General features: G+C 42.8%; 1 protein-coding gene across 1 annotated transcript in view; it reads left to right on the forward strand.

Moving 5' to 3' along the window:
• Positions 1 to 7,858: 7,858 nt before the first annotated feature.
• CERKL (ceramide kinase like) overlaps positions 7,859 to 12,804 on the forward strand; it is a 102,343-nt gene continuing 97,397 nt past the window's right edge. The window contains exon 1 of the mRNA XM_029934308.1: positions 7,859 to 8,093. Coding sequence (XP_029790168.1) covers positions 7,859 to 8,093 — 235 coding nt within the window. The remainder of the gene's footprint in view (positions 8,094 to 12,804) is intronic.

Consider the following 12,804-nt stretch of genomic DNA (forward strand, 5'->3'; position numbering starts at 1 on the left):
TATATATATATATATATATATATATATATATATATATATGTAGTACTGAGTTAAAGAGTTACATCCCCCAACTCCTCAAAATTCATGTCTAGCCAGAACTTCAGAGTGTGATCTTATTTGGAAACAGTATCCAAGTAACACAACCTAATATGTAAGATGTAAATTAAGATGAGATACTGGATTCAAGAGGTCGTTATAAGAAGAGTACTGATGTCTTTATTAGGAGAGGGATGGAACACGCAGACAGAACACACAGGGAGAATGGAGATATAGGTGAAGATCGGACTGACATGTCTATTCGTCAAGTTCTGCAAGTGTCAGCAATCACCAGAAGCTGGAAGAGAAGCATGAAACAGATTTTCCCTCTGACTCCCCAAAAAGGAACCAACTCTTCAGACTCTTTAATTTTGGACCTTGGTCTCCAAAACGGTGAGCAATACATTTCTGTTATTTTAAAGCTACCCGGTTTGTGGTCATTTGTTATAGCAGTACTAGGAAGCTAATACATTCGCTAAGTCTAGAATAAACTCATGTTAAATATGCATAAATATGGGAGAGTTCATTTGCATTCTTATGAGAATATTACCATGAAGTTTTAGTGACCAGGTTTGATATTTGAACAAGCTGACAAATAATAACTATTTCATAAGCATCTGTATTATGTTAAAGTTTTATTGGTTTTATTCATGTGAATTATTAAGCTGACATCTAGATTTAGTGAAGTGTGAATGTGGCTACTTAATAATCTAAGGGTGATTTTGTTTAAAATTCTCATCCTAGAATTTATAAAAAGCATAAAATAGAAACTGACATTTATTCTTCATGTGAAAAATGCCATATTTATTCTGTGTGTGGGGACAGCATGTCCCCACCATGGTCCACTAATAGATGGACCTCTGAAAATAAAAATACAGCATTTCCCATTTCATAAACATTTAACACACAATTCTATGACATGCAAAATTACATAAAATATTTTTGACGATGTGGTCCATTTAAGTGCCATGACCTCTAAAAGTTCTATTTACCTGTTCCAGGTAATTTAGGGTCTTGAGCCAGTACTCTCCTTGTGAGCTTAAAACCCAAGGCTAAAACTCTAGCCTTAGTTGTATAGGACTATACATCTTATTATTTGACTATTTTGATTGCTCAAATACTAGTTACTGACTATATCTTCTGAAGGTATTCAATTAATCAGAAGTTTTAGTTTATATAGATTTTGGATGCTATCTTGTTTTTAATCTTTCTTTTCTTTTCTTTTTGTGTTTGTTTGGCAGAATATTATAAGTATTATTTGGCTTCTTTTAGAGTCTTATAAGAGAGGGATGAACAAGCATAATTCAGAGGAACTATAGAAGGGCCAGACAGACAGTCTGTGGCCTCAAATCAAGGATGAAATTTAGGCTGCTTCCACTTAAATACATCTTCAGGAGAAGCTTCAATCAAAGGTATGATTGGAAGACACAGTTTACATAGACAAAAGTAGTTCCAAAAACATTAGAAGCATTATACCCCAATACCCTGACTTGGAATCCAAAGTATAGAGGGGCCAACATCAAAGAGATTTGTGGGAATAGCTTTTGTATAATATGATATAGTATGATTTTATATTATATGTATATATATAAATGCACAAATATTTTATATATGTGTGTGTATATGTGTATATGTATATATATATGAACTACATTAAGACGGCTTCCAAAATTTCTAAAGGAGTAAAACAATAAAATAAAGAGTAAAACACACTTGGACTAAAAGTTCAAAATTAAAAGAAGTCTCTTGACCTCCAACTTTTTATGGATAGAAAAAAGTCTGATAAACTACTCAGCTGCCATCATGGGCAATTTCTTGTCACAAAGAAGAACGGTATAAAGGGTAGAACCCAAATCCCAAAGGCTGGAGCAAAGAGCTGTGAAGAACAGTGAATTAGAGAACCTCTTTTAGGTAGCAGAACTGGATGTGACCTAAGGAACATTCTAGCAACACATGCTTGCTTGAATCTCAGAATTCTTCTGAACAAGTGACTGTGATAAGCTTTCTACCTGCCCCCATCAGTTTCCAGTGGGAGCATTGACTGTGCTTATTCTCTGCATGTCTCACCATTGCATGTTGATGTGTGGGGACCGATAACTTGTCTTTGTGGTTCACAGTTTCCCAGAATAAGAGAAGCACATCCAGAAAACCTCATCTATGGGATCCTGTACTTTGACTCTGATTCTGTAATTTTTGCAGAGACATATTACCCTCCACCTTGTAGGCAGCAGAGGCCAGAGCAGCAGGAACATTCTGACAAAATCTCCACTCAGGATGAGAGGGAGGCTCCGTTGGCCAGGTGCCCATTTTGCATTAGAAACACCTGAGAGGGGCTCCTGGGTGGCTCAGTCGGTTAAGCTTCTGACTTCAGCTAAGATCATGATTTTGTGGTTAGTGAGTTCAAATTCCACATTGAGCTCACAGCGCAGAGCCTTCTTGGAATTATGTCTCTCCCTCTATCTCTGATCTTCTCTCACTTGCGCTCTCTCTCTCTCTCTCTCTCAAAAATAAACATTAAAAAATTAAAAAGAAAAAAATAAATGACTGAGAGCTGGACACAGCTAAAGCTCACTTCACCTACAAGGTATGTTGATATGGAGAAATTAAACATGTCCTGAATTTTTTTTCCTCACCCATGAGATACAGTATGGTCCAAAAATGGATGCAGGAACTCTAAATATTCCTTCTTGGATTCAACAAACATTTACTGAGTAGCTATTCTTCTAAAGGCACTGTTTAGGCATGAGATAGAGCCATAAGCAAGCAAACAGGTCACTGCTGTCACAGAGGTACCCATCTGATGGGAAAGGGGAGACAGAAAAGAAAGAAGCAAACAAATAAACCAATGGCATACACTTAGATAGTGAGAAGTACAATAACATTTAGTAGGGGTAAACTTTTTTTAAAAAAAATTTTCTTAATGTTTTATTTTTGATACAGAGGGAGTCAGAGCATGAGAGGGGGAGGGGCAGAGAGAGAAGGAGACGCAGAACCGGAAGCAGGCTCCAGGCTCGGAGCTAGCTGTCAGCACAGAGCCTGACGCAGGGCTCGAACCCACGAACATGAGATCTGACCTGAGCCGAAGCCGGAGGCTTAACCGACTGAGCCACCCAGGTGCCCCAGTAGGGGTAAACTTTTGACTGGCCAGGGAAGAGCTCTGAGAAGGTGACATGAAGCTGATCTGGGGATCATGCAAAGCCATGCCATAATAAAGATTGTTCGACACAGAATAAATAACAACAGCAGAGGCCCTGAGTGAGGAATAAACTTGTTTACTTGAATAATGGAAAGAAGATCAGTAGGACTGGCCATAAGTATAGAGAGAATGAAAGAAAAATGATAGGAGATGGGGTTTGGGTGGGTGGGCAGGAGTCAGATCATAAGGAGTCTCCTAGGTCATGGTGGGAGTTTGTATTTTATTCTACCTGCACGGAGCAGTCTTTAATAAAAACTATTCTCTAAAGTAAGCTGGAGTTTGCAAAAGGCGATGTTGATGGTAATTTGATAACACAGGTACTCAAATATTGTTCGCACAAACTCTGAACTTTGAAGCCAGCAGAGACTGTGGGAGATCAAAGGGAATATCTAAGATTATCCACTGGCCAAAGTTCAGGCACAGAATTCCCTGTCCCCTGCCCTTCATGCAGTAGATCTGGATGGCTCAGTTGGCTGTAACTTTACCTGCCTCCATCTGTGAAACTAAGAAGGTATCCCTGACTTCAGGAGGCTGTCCCAGTAGGTCTAAATCTCTTGGATTTGCCCAGATACTTAATGATCTCCTGAAAACAATGTTAATAGTAGAGAGTTTTCCAAAGTCTTCTCCTCAGACATGAATTTCTGAACAAAACAAAACAGGGTGGAGACTGTGTTTCCTTCCAAACATGCAACAACCATGTGCTTGTTAAATTAGGACTCCTACTGTTTAGTGCTCTGAAAACAAGTCCCCAAGCTTCAGCCAAAGCATGGAAAGCAATGTTCAGGAAGCTACCTGAAAATTTTCAGAGAGCAATTTTCATGCATTAGTGGATCATATATACGCACCACTTATGAGACAACTGATCCTTAGGAATGAGCAGGAAAACTATTGAGGTGACTTAACATTATTATTATAGATAAGTGTTAAAGCAATTCATTCATTCTTACAGATATTTCTTGAGCACATACTATGTGGTAAGCACTGTGCCTAACTGAGAATTTAATGGAGAACAAGATAAATTCTCTGACATCAAGAAACTTTTATTCTAACAACAATAACACTTAACATTCATTGTTTCTTATTTTCCAGCACAGTTACTAAGTGCATAAGCTCATTCAATGGGGTAATCTAGACAATAAACGAATAAGTAAATACAGAGTAAGAGGTAATAAGGGATATAAAGGAAAATAAAGCAGGAGACAGCAGGGAGATTAATGGTGGCCTGAAGATGTCTATGTCCCATTCCCCAGAACCTGTGGATGTGTTACCTTCCACAGCAAAAGGGACTTTGCAGATGCAGTTAATGATTACCCAGATGGGTCCAATGTAATCACAAGGATCCTTCTAATAGGGAAGGAGGAAGGTCAGTGTCAGACACAGAACATGGAAGGATGGAAGCAGAGAGAAGACGCTATGCTGCTGGCTTTGAAGATGGAAGAAAGGGACATGAGCCAAGAAATACAGGCAACCTCTAGAAGCTAGAAAAGGCAAGGAAATGCATTCTTCCCTGCAGTCTTCAGGAGGAACGAAGGCCTGTTGATGACTTGATTTTAGTCCAGTGAAACCAAATTTGTTTGTCCTGACCCCCAGGAATGTCAAATAAAACATTTGTGTTGTTTTAAGCTACTAAGCTTATGATAATTGGTTGCAGCTGCAATGGAAAACTAATACTGTTACAGGAAGGTGAGTGATGGAGGATGGTCAGCAGTGGTCTCTTAGAGATGGTGATCTTTCAGCAGAATGAGGGATCCATCTGGTTGGCTGGCTGGAAAAGCACTCCAGTTAGAGGGAACAGAAAGGCAAATATACTGAGAAGGAACTAGTCTCAGTGTGTCCGAGGACTATTAAGAATGCTTGTGTGAGTGAGCAAGGCGTGAGGTGTTAGTAAGTGACCTTAGAAAGGTAACCAGAGCTCAGATTATGTAGGGTCCTGTGCACTTGCCAAGCATTTTGAGTTTGTTCCAAGAATGATGGGAGATCAGAGGAAGGTTGTGAGCAGGAAATGATATGATACTGTTACTTTCAAAAGGAGCAATGTGATTGCCAGGTGGAAAATAGACTCTGGGCTGGAGAAGGCAATATAGGCAAAAGGGAAGCAAAGGGCTGGTTTGGGAGGCTGTTAAAGTTGTCCAGGCGAAAGGTGTAGATGTGCAGACTGGGAAAGGAACAGGCTGCAAGGAGTGTCTTTTGCAGATGGAATTGACAGGATCTGCCAGTGGTCTGGATATGAGGCCTGATACAATGAGAAGAAATAAGAATGACATCAAGGATTTTCATGAACCTATTCGCTGAGATTTGGAACATTCTGGGAGGAACAGGGTTATAATGGAAAATGATAAATTTGGTTTTAGATATGTTTCCGGTGGTGATTGGACAGCCAAGTGGTGATGTTAGGTAGGTCCTTGGACATAGAGCCTAAAGTTCAGGGAAGTGATTAGGGTTGGTGACATCACTCAAGGAGCCCTGAGTAGGATGGAAAGTTGTGTCACTCTGCCTGTGTGGCTAGATCCTGAGGACAGAGCCCCTGGGCACTGCAGCCTTTAGAGTCCTGGGATAGACTCATCACGGGGAAAGAATGAAGCACAGACATTATTTTCATCCTCAAGAAACACAAAACCAGTGTTTTTGACTCTCTGGTCTGCTGAAGCATGAGAAATGGCAACTTGCAAAGGTCCTAAGAAGTAGCGACTGCCTTGGCCTATCTGCCCTGGCTCTCAGTGAGCTTTTAAAATGCCAGTGAGCTCTGTGGTGACCGTCCAATAGCTGTAACTACAAGATGCTGACCCCAGGACAGCCACTCCCTCCTCAAGGGCACAGGCCTCCCCACAAGTGACTGCTGTGCTGAGCCACCTGACACCCATGCAGGGTTTAGCAGCAGCTGCCCTTCTGCTCCAAGAAACAGCTCTCTGCGATCAGATCAAACAGCAGCTCTTCCCTGCTTTGCTTGGAAGCTTGGGTATTTGTTTTCAGGGCATTAAACAGGAAGAGTCCTAGCTTAACTGGCACACAGGCGCTTTAGGTCTGAAAGGGATTTGGCTAGGCCTCCAGTCTCCCTCCCTGGTGGTTTGAAATCCAAGTTTGAGCAGAGAACCTTGAGACCCTCCTGCTACCTACCATTAGCCCTTCTGGCTTTGCAGTGTGAGCAGGACAAGAAGAGAATGAGAAGTGCTTGCCTAACTGAAGTCACTGGTTTGGCACTCTGAAGCTAGATCCACAACTCTTCAAACTCAATTTGCTTTTTAACTCCCTCTCCTCTAACTTTTTCGTGATACAATTATTCTGACTTTCTAAAAAGGCTGCTGATGGACCTCCCAGAATGCTCCTCTTCCAGAGAACTCAGTTTCTATGTTTCATTGTCACAATTTGTCAGCACTCTGTTAATTCACTGCTTTGAGCAGCGATTCTCAGGCCTAGCTGAACATTGGAATCCTCTGGAAAAACTCCTGAAGGGCTGGGTCCCATCCGCAGAGATTCTAATTTAATTGTCTTCAAGTGTAGCCTGGGCATCTGGATTTTTAAAAAAACTTCCCTGGGTTAACGCCAATGTGCAGACACAATTGAGGACCAATGCCCCCCAGACTCTGTCCTTCCAAATTATCACCTACTTTCATGAATCTCTACTCTCAGAAGAAAGGGAAGGATGAACCCACCCCCCAGGGCTCTCTCCATTTGCAGGTAACATTACATTGTAGCAATAACCTTCCAGAGAGCAAACCCTGCTGCAGGAGCTCTGCTCCAGAGAGTGCCAGATCCAGCCGAAGACGAGATCCCAGAGGAGAGATCTGGGAAATTAGAGCCCTGAAGACTGAAAGCACAAAGGCACCTTTTTTTTTTTTTTTTAATTACGTTCCCCCCTCCCCCCCATTCCAGTATCGTTAACACACAATGTATTAGTTTCAGGTGTGCAATATAACGCTTCAACAAATCTAAACCTCACTCATTGCTCATTATGATAAGGCACCTTCTGTTTGTCAGGTGAGACTCTGTCAAGGTAAACCAGAGACTTCACTTGGGCTTCCTCTCAGGGCTTCTGGGAAATGCGCTCTCTATCGCAGGTGAGTCATTTCAGCCAACTATTGAGGGTTATATAGCAAGACCTCTGCCTTCCAAGGGAGCCCCCTGGGAAGGAGGTGTTGAAACAAGAGGCTCTTGCGCCTCAAAGTGCGTCCCGAGGACCGGTGGCATCGGCGTCGCCACCATCCCAGAGCTTCTCTGAAGTACAGCATTTTGGGCCTCCTCTCAGACTTCATCAGTAAGAACCTGCATGTTAACAAGGTGCCCAGGGGGTGAGTAATTTTTAGAAGGGATGGTGTGTAGAAGTGTGGGAAACGCGGTGCATTAAAATCCTCTGGAACCGTAGGGACTAGGCGGAGGGGGCCACTTCTTCCTGCTTCCTGGACTGGGGTCTCGTAAGGAGTGGCAGCGACCCGAAGTTGGCGGGCCAAGGTGCCGGACGGGGTCCGGGCGGCCCCGCCTGCCCGCCCCGCCTCCCTCCTGGGTGTCTGCCCGGCGCGCGGTTGCTGTGGCAGCGCCGGACGCAGACCGAGCCGTGGCTGCAGCGGCCTCCAACTCCTCCTCCAAAGGCCTACCCAGACCCCAAGTTCCCGCTCAGCTAGCGGCTCCGCCATGCCTCGGGGGAGGCGCGGCGGCCGGGTGAGCGCCTGGGAGGGCGGCCTGGAGGAAGAGGCGCCCCAGGCGGCGGCCGCGGTGCCCCCCGCGCTGTGGGCGTCCCAACTGCAGCCGGAGGCAGCCGGGCAGATCCTGCTCCGTGGCATCTTCGAGATCGGGAGGAGCAGCTGTGACGTGGTGCTGAGTGAGCGGGCCCTCAGGTGGTGGCCCATCACACCCGAGCGCCCCGCGGGTGAGTGGTCGGCACCTTAACCTCCAACTGCGCCTCCTACCCGCGCCTTCTACCCCCGCGCTTCCTCCCCGCCCTCCCCAGGCTCCTCCTCTCCTCCGGTCGCAAGGCCCCCGCCCGCTTCTTCAGAACTGGGGGGAACCATGCCCCCGCCCCCCGCCTTCCCCCCGGGGCCTCAGGCTACCCTCCCGGTCCCGCCAGCCGTCCCGCCTCTGGGTGCGTTCCCTGGGGCAAAGTAACCGTCAGCTTATGCTTTGCGACGCGGAAGAAAGAATCGAGTCCCAAAGGGCCGGTTTTCCAACCTGTGGGAAGTTCCTCTCCTTCCCTCCAAACTGGTGAAGTTTTAATCCATCAGCTTCTGCCCTTCCGCTGAAAGTATACATTTTACAGAGTACATCTACACGTGGATTCTGAATCGACCTCTCACTTTGCTGACTTTTGAAACTTTAATCCCGTTTGGGGCCCTCTCTGGACTTCTCCATCCCTCACCTTACTTGCCATTGTTTAGGGTCAAGCCCTCTATGGCTTAGTCTAGAAACGGTTGATATATATATATATGTATATATATATATATATATATACATATATATATATTTTTTTTTTTTTAGTGTTGACTATAAAATACTCACCATGCTAATTGCACTCGCCTTTTATTGACTTCCGTTATTTAGAAATGTTGTACTGCTGTGTTTAGAACGAGGCTTCTCCAAAAACCTTGGGATGTGGCACTATTTCTCCTGGCTAAATATGAACTTAATTTTTTTTTTGAAACATTGCCTTGCATTGCAAAACCAGGCACCCTGTACTACTTCTATTAAAGTATTAAAACATGGTACTGTCTATAGAGTTTCCTGTACAAAAAAAAAGCTAACAAAATGTGCTGAGTAGTTAGCAACTGAAATCTGTCTCTGCTGTATAGGCTCACTTAACCAAGACTACCTTCTATGTTTATTGAACTGTTTTCAGGTGTTTTGAAAACCAAGGTAGAATGTTTTGTTGAACCTCCTGAGTTAAAACCTAGGGATATGGATGTAGAATTATTCCGGGAGTTTTTAAGTCCGTTTGAATTTGGGGTATCTAGAAGTTTCTAAATTACATGGAGTTTAGTCTACAAGAGCCAGCTTAACCTACAATGAAGGTGAAATACTACAGAATTAAAATGAGACCTTGACCAACGAGCGCTCCTATAAATAGCTGGTGTAGCACTGGGACACAAAAACCAAATAATGACACAGAAAACGGCTGTTGTAAATCAAGTGGTGATGGAGGAAAAGTAGGCTTACTTTGTGTTGAAGTAGAATTTAAAAACTATAAAGGTTGAAAGTCTTGATTTTTTTTTTTTAAACTTTGCTCTAAATCCCTTCTTTTTCATCTATGTGTATTACTTTTTTTAGTGTGCAATACCTAGTGTGCAAACCTCCTTCGGCCTTTAAAATTGAAACTACAGAATCCTAGCACCTTAGTAAGAACTATTTATAAACAGATGTTTTACTTAGTAAAAGGAGTGGGGAAAGAAAGTCCAGAGATGTGTTTAAATGAGAGAAATGATCTCTGATGCGGAGTTAGTTTGGTCTTTCGGCATTCACGTCTAATGAAATTGGTCCAAATAATAGAGGAGAAGCTACATCAAGATTATCATACCTGGGAGGACATGGTGTCGGAGGATGTAGTGGGGGAGACCATGGGTCCCTTGCTCCTGGGCCAGTGACTGGCGGTTCCAGGAAGAATGAGGGTGGGGTGGGATCACTGGGCTTTATTAGATCATACCCAGGAAATATTTGCAACACCACTCAGTTTTTTGAGCCTCAGAGTATCTTAGTTGTTGCTTTTAAAAGCAGATTTTATTTATTTTAGAGCAGTTTTAGGTTCATGGCAAAATTGAGCAAAAGGTGCAGAACACCTCCCATATTCTCTCTGCCCCCTAAGACATGCACAACCTCCTCCATTATCAACATTCCTCATCAGAGTGGTACATTTGTTACAATTCATGAACCTACAGGAACACCTCATCACTCTGAGTGCATAGTTTACATTACAGTTAGCTCTTGGTGTTGTACATGTTGTGGGTTTTGACACACTTATGCTGTGTGTCTTGGGGTTTCCCAGGGAAATAAGCTTGGCTATATATTTTTGAGATCTTCCGTGGGATTATGGAGGCTGAGCTCTGCCACTGTGCCATTTGCAAACTGGAGAACTCGGAAAGTCAGTGGTGTAATTCAGACCACATCTGAGAGCCTGAGAAGCAGGATTACTGATGATTTAACTCTTAAACTGGATCTAGATGGGGAAAAGGAAAGATACGGAGAACATGTTTTGTTCACTGTTGGTACCTGGCACAAAAACAATTGTTGAGTGCATTTGTTAACTGGCCTCTTGAACCTTACTTTTGGCTATCGCATTGTACTACTTAGTATATTGCTACTTACTGGTGACTACTCATCACCTGCAGGAGTATAACCTCTCTTTTTGTTAAAGTATTGGAATCCTTTGCTATAAAAACATTCTTAAGCTAATGTTGTCCTCCTTCTCCACTGTGGGTATCCTGGCCAGAAGGTTCTATCGTACTAAACTGCAGGGTGGTGAGCCCTGCCCTGGACGTAGATTGACCAGCATACTACCACTACGATATTAAATGTGTACACAAAAGGGCGTCATCGGTTCAGAAAATGTTATTAACTGCAACACTACTTAATGTCTTTCTATAGGAATTCTAAAATGTGGCCTTTGTGCTTGTGAAATCATGAGTTTATGCGTGTGAATATAAAGTAATTACCCAGTTAGCTATGACCTAGAAAGACACAGAATCTTGAAGTAGGAGAGGGGTCCGGTGAGTTCTTTGAGACCAAATGAGATGAGTCAGACAAGTCTGGGCCATGGAACCCTGTCCAGGCAAAGAAGATCAAGGGTAGTACCAGAGTGTGGGTAGCCCCCAACGTGGTCTCTGAAATTGGGGAATAAGGTGTCAAACACTAAGGGTGCACAGAAAGGGAACGTGGGCCGATGTGTTAGACAACTTGGCATAGTTTCTAACTTAGCCCTTCACTTGTGCTGTTACTGGATCAGATACATTCCGAGTTCAATATTTTCAGAAACATCACTGATTGCCCATTGGCATTGTTCTAAATCTCAGCCCAGGACAAATTTCTAGGCATGTTTGCTTAGCAAGTAGTAAGCTTCTATTTGAAATATTAAATTGAAACAGAAGATAGAAGCATCTTTGTGCATCCCCAAAGCAGGATCTGCTTACTGTTCTGTGGGACCGGATGGTAATACTTTCCCATGAAGGAAAAGCTACAGGTGAGGAGAGTTAGTAATGGGTAGGATTAGACTGTATTAAGCTCAAGTTTTAGTACAGTTAAGAACGATCAATTTAGGAAATTCTGTGACAGGAATGCCGAATGCCCACAAATCTTCCATTTCACCGCGGGAATTTCATCATTTACTAACGGATAGCTCCTGGACTTGGGAAGAACACGATGGACTCTTCTATTCCAGCTGTCTGTAATCCCCTGTCTGTGAGGCTAGGGACGTTTTCAGGAGTGGGTACCAAAGGACCTGAGGTCTTGTCTGTGACTCCAAGAACGATAACTGACTTTAGGCAAGTAATTTAATCCCCCTATTCATCTGCAGTGTGAGGTATTTATATAACACAATTTGGGTTGGTGCTGCATAGGTCTACTTACACAAGAGCTCCTTTTTCTTTTTCTTTTTTTTTTTTTTTGATAAATGCAGTACAATACTTTAAAACATAAGATTTTAACATTTTTCTATAGCTTTATTGTAAGAATACAGTATATAATACATTTAACATACAAAGTAGGTGTTACCTGACCGTATCATTGGTAAGGCTTCAACTATTAGTGAAGTTTTGGGGGAGTCGAGGTATACTGCATGTGGGTCACCACCCCTAGCTCTTGTATTGTCCAAGGGTCAGCTGTATATAATGACTGAAAACATCACCTCTGACATTGCATTTTGAAGAAAATACCTATTTTTATAGACTTCTGATGTTAGGATAGCCTAAGTAAGTGTCTGATTTGAATGCTCAGTAGGATCAACAGTCGTGTGTGTGTGTGTGTGTGTGTGTGTGTGTGTGTGTGTGTGTGTAGGAGTGTTTTACAGCTTTACAGCCAAAACTTCTCCACCCTAATGAATTCCTAATTAGAAGAAACATGTGGGAAATAATGGGCCCCTGGCTCCCCTTCCCCAGCTTCAGGGCACAGTGCTGAGAGGTGAAGGGTCATCTCGGCACAGGGCCTGCCTCGGCAGAGGAAGAAGCAAACCGTTTTGTGATGGAAAATTGTTGGTCAAGCTAGGCATCAGATTCCTTTTTTTTAAATGATGAGCAGAAGGACTAGCTTATCTTCAATTTCATGTCTTCTACCTTTTAATCAAATTTCAGGGCAAGGATTTTACAATATGTCTGATTAGCATCTGAAAATTTTTTTAAATATTAAAAGGTTTCAAATCTTAAGGTTTAAAAATCTCCATTTTTTATGGACTTAACTACTGCAGGTTACACAATTTCACATTAGGGTTTTCCAAAGGGTTGTTCTTACCCCAGCTCTTAGCTGAGTTGAGTTAGAGCAGTAACCAGAAAATCTGAGATATCTGGGCTGCAAATTAAGGTCTGGAAAGTGTTTCTTTTAGGAGAGTTAAAATGATTTGCTTTATATTTGCTAGAAACTTACCAATGTGAAAGGTAATGTGGAAA

This window comes from Suricata suricatta, chromosome 3, assembly GCF_006229205.1.
Source record: "Suricata suricatta isolate VVHF042 chromosome 3, meerkat_22Aug2017_6uvM2_HiC, whole genome shotgun sequence".
Taxonomy (NCBI): Eukaryota; Metazoa; Chordata; class Mammalia; order Carnivora; family Herpestidae; genus Suricata; species Suricata suricatta.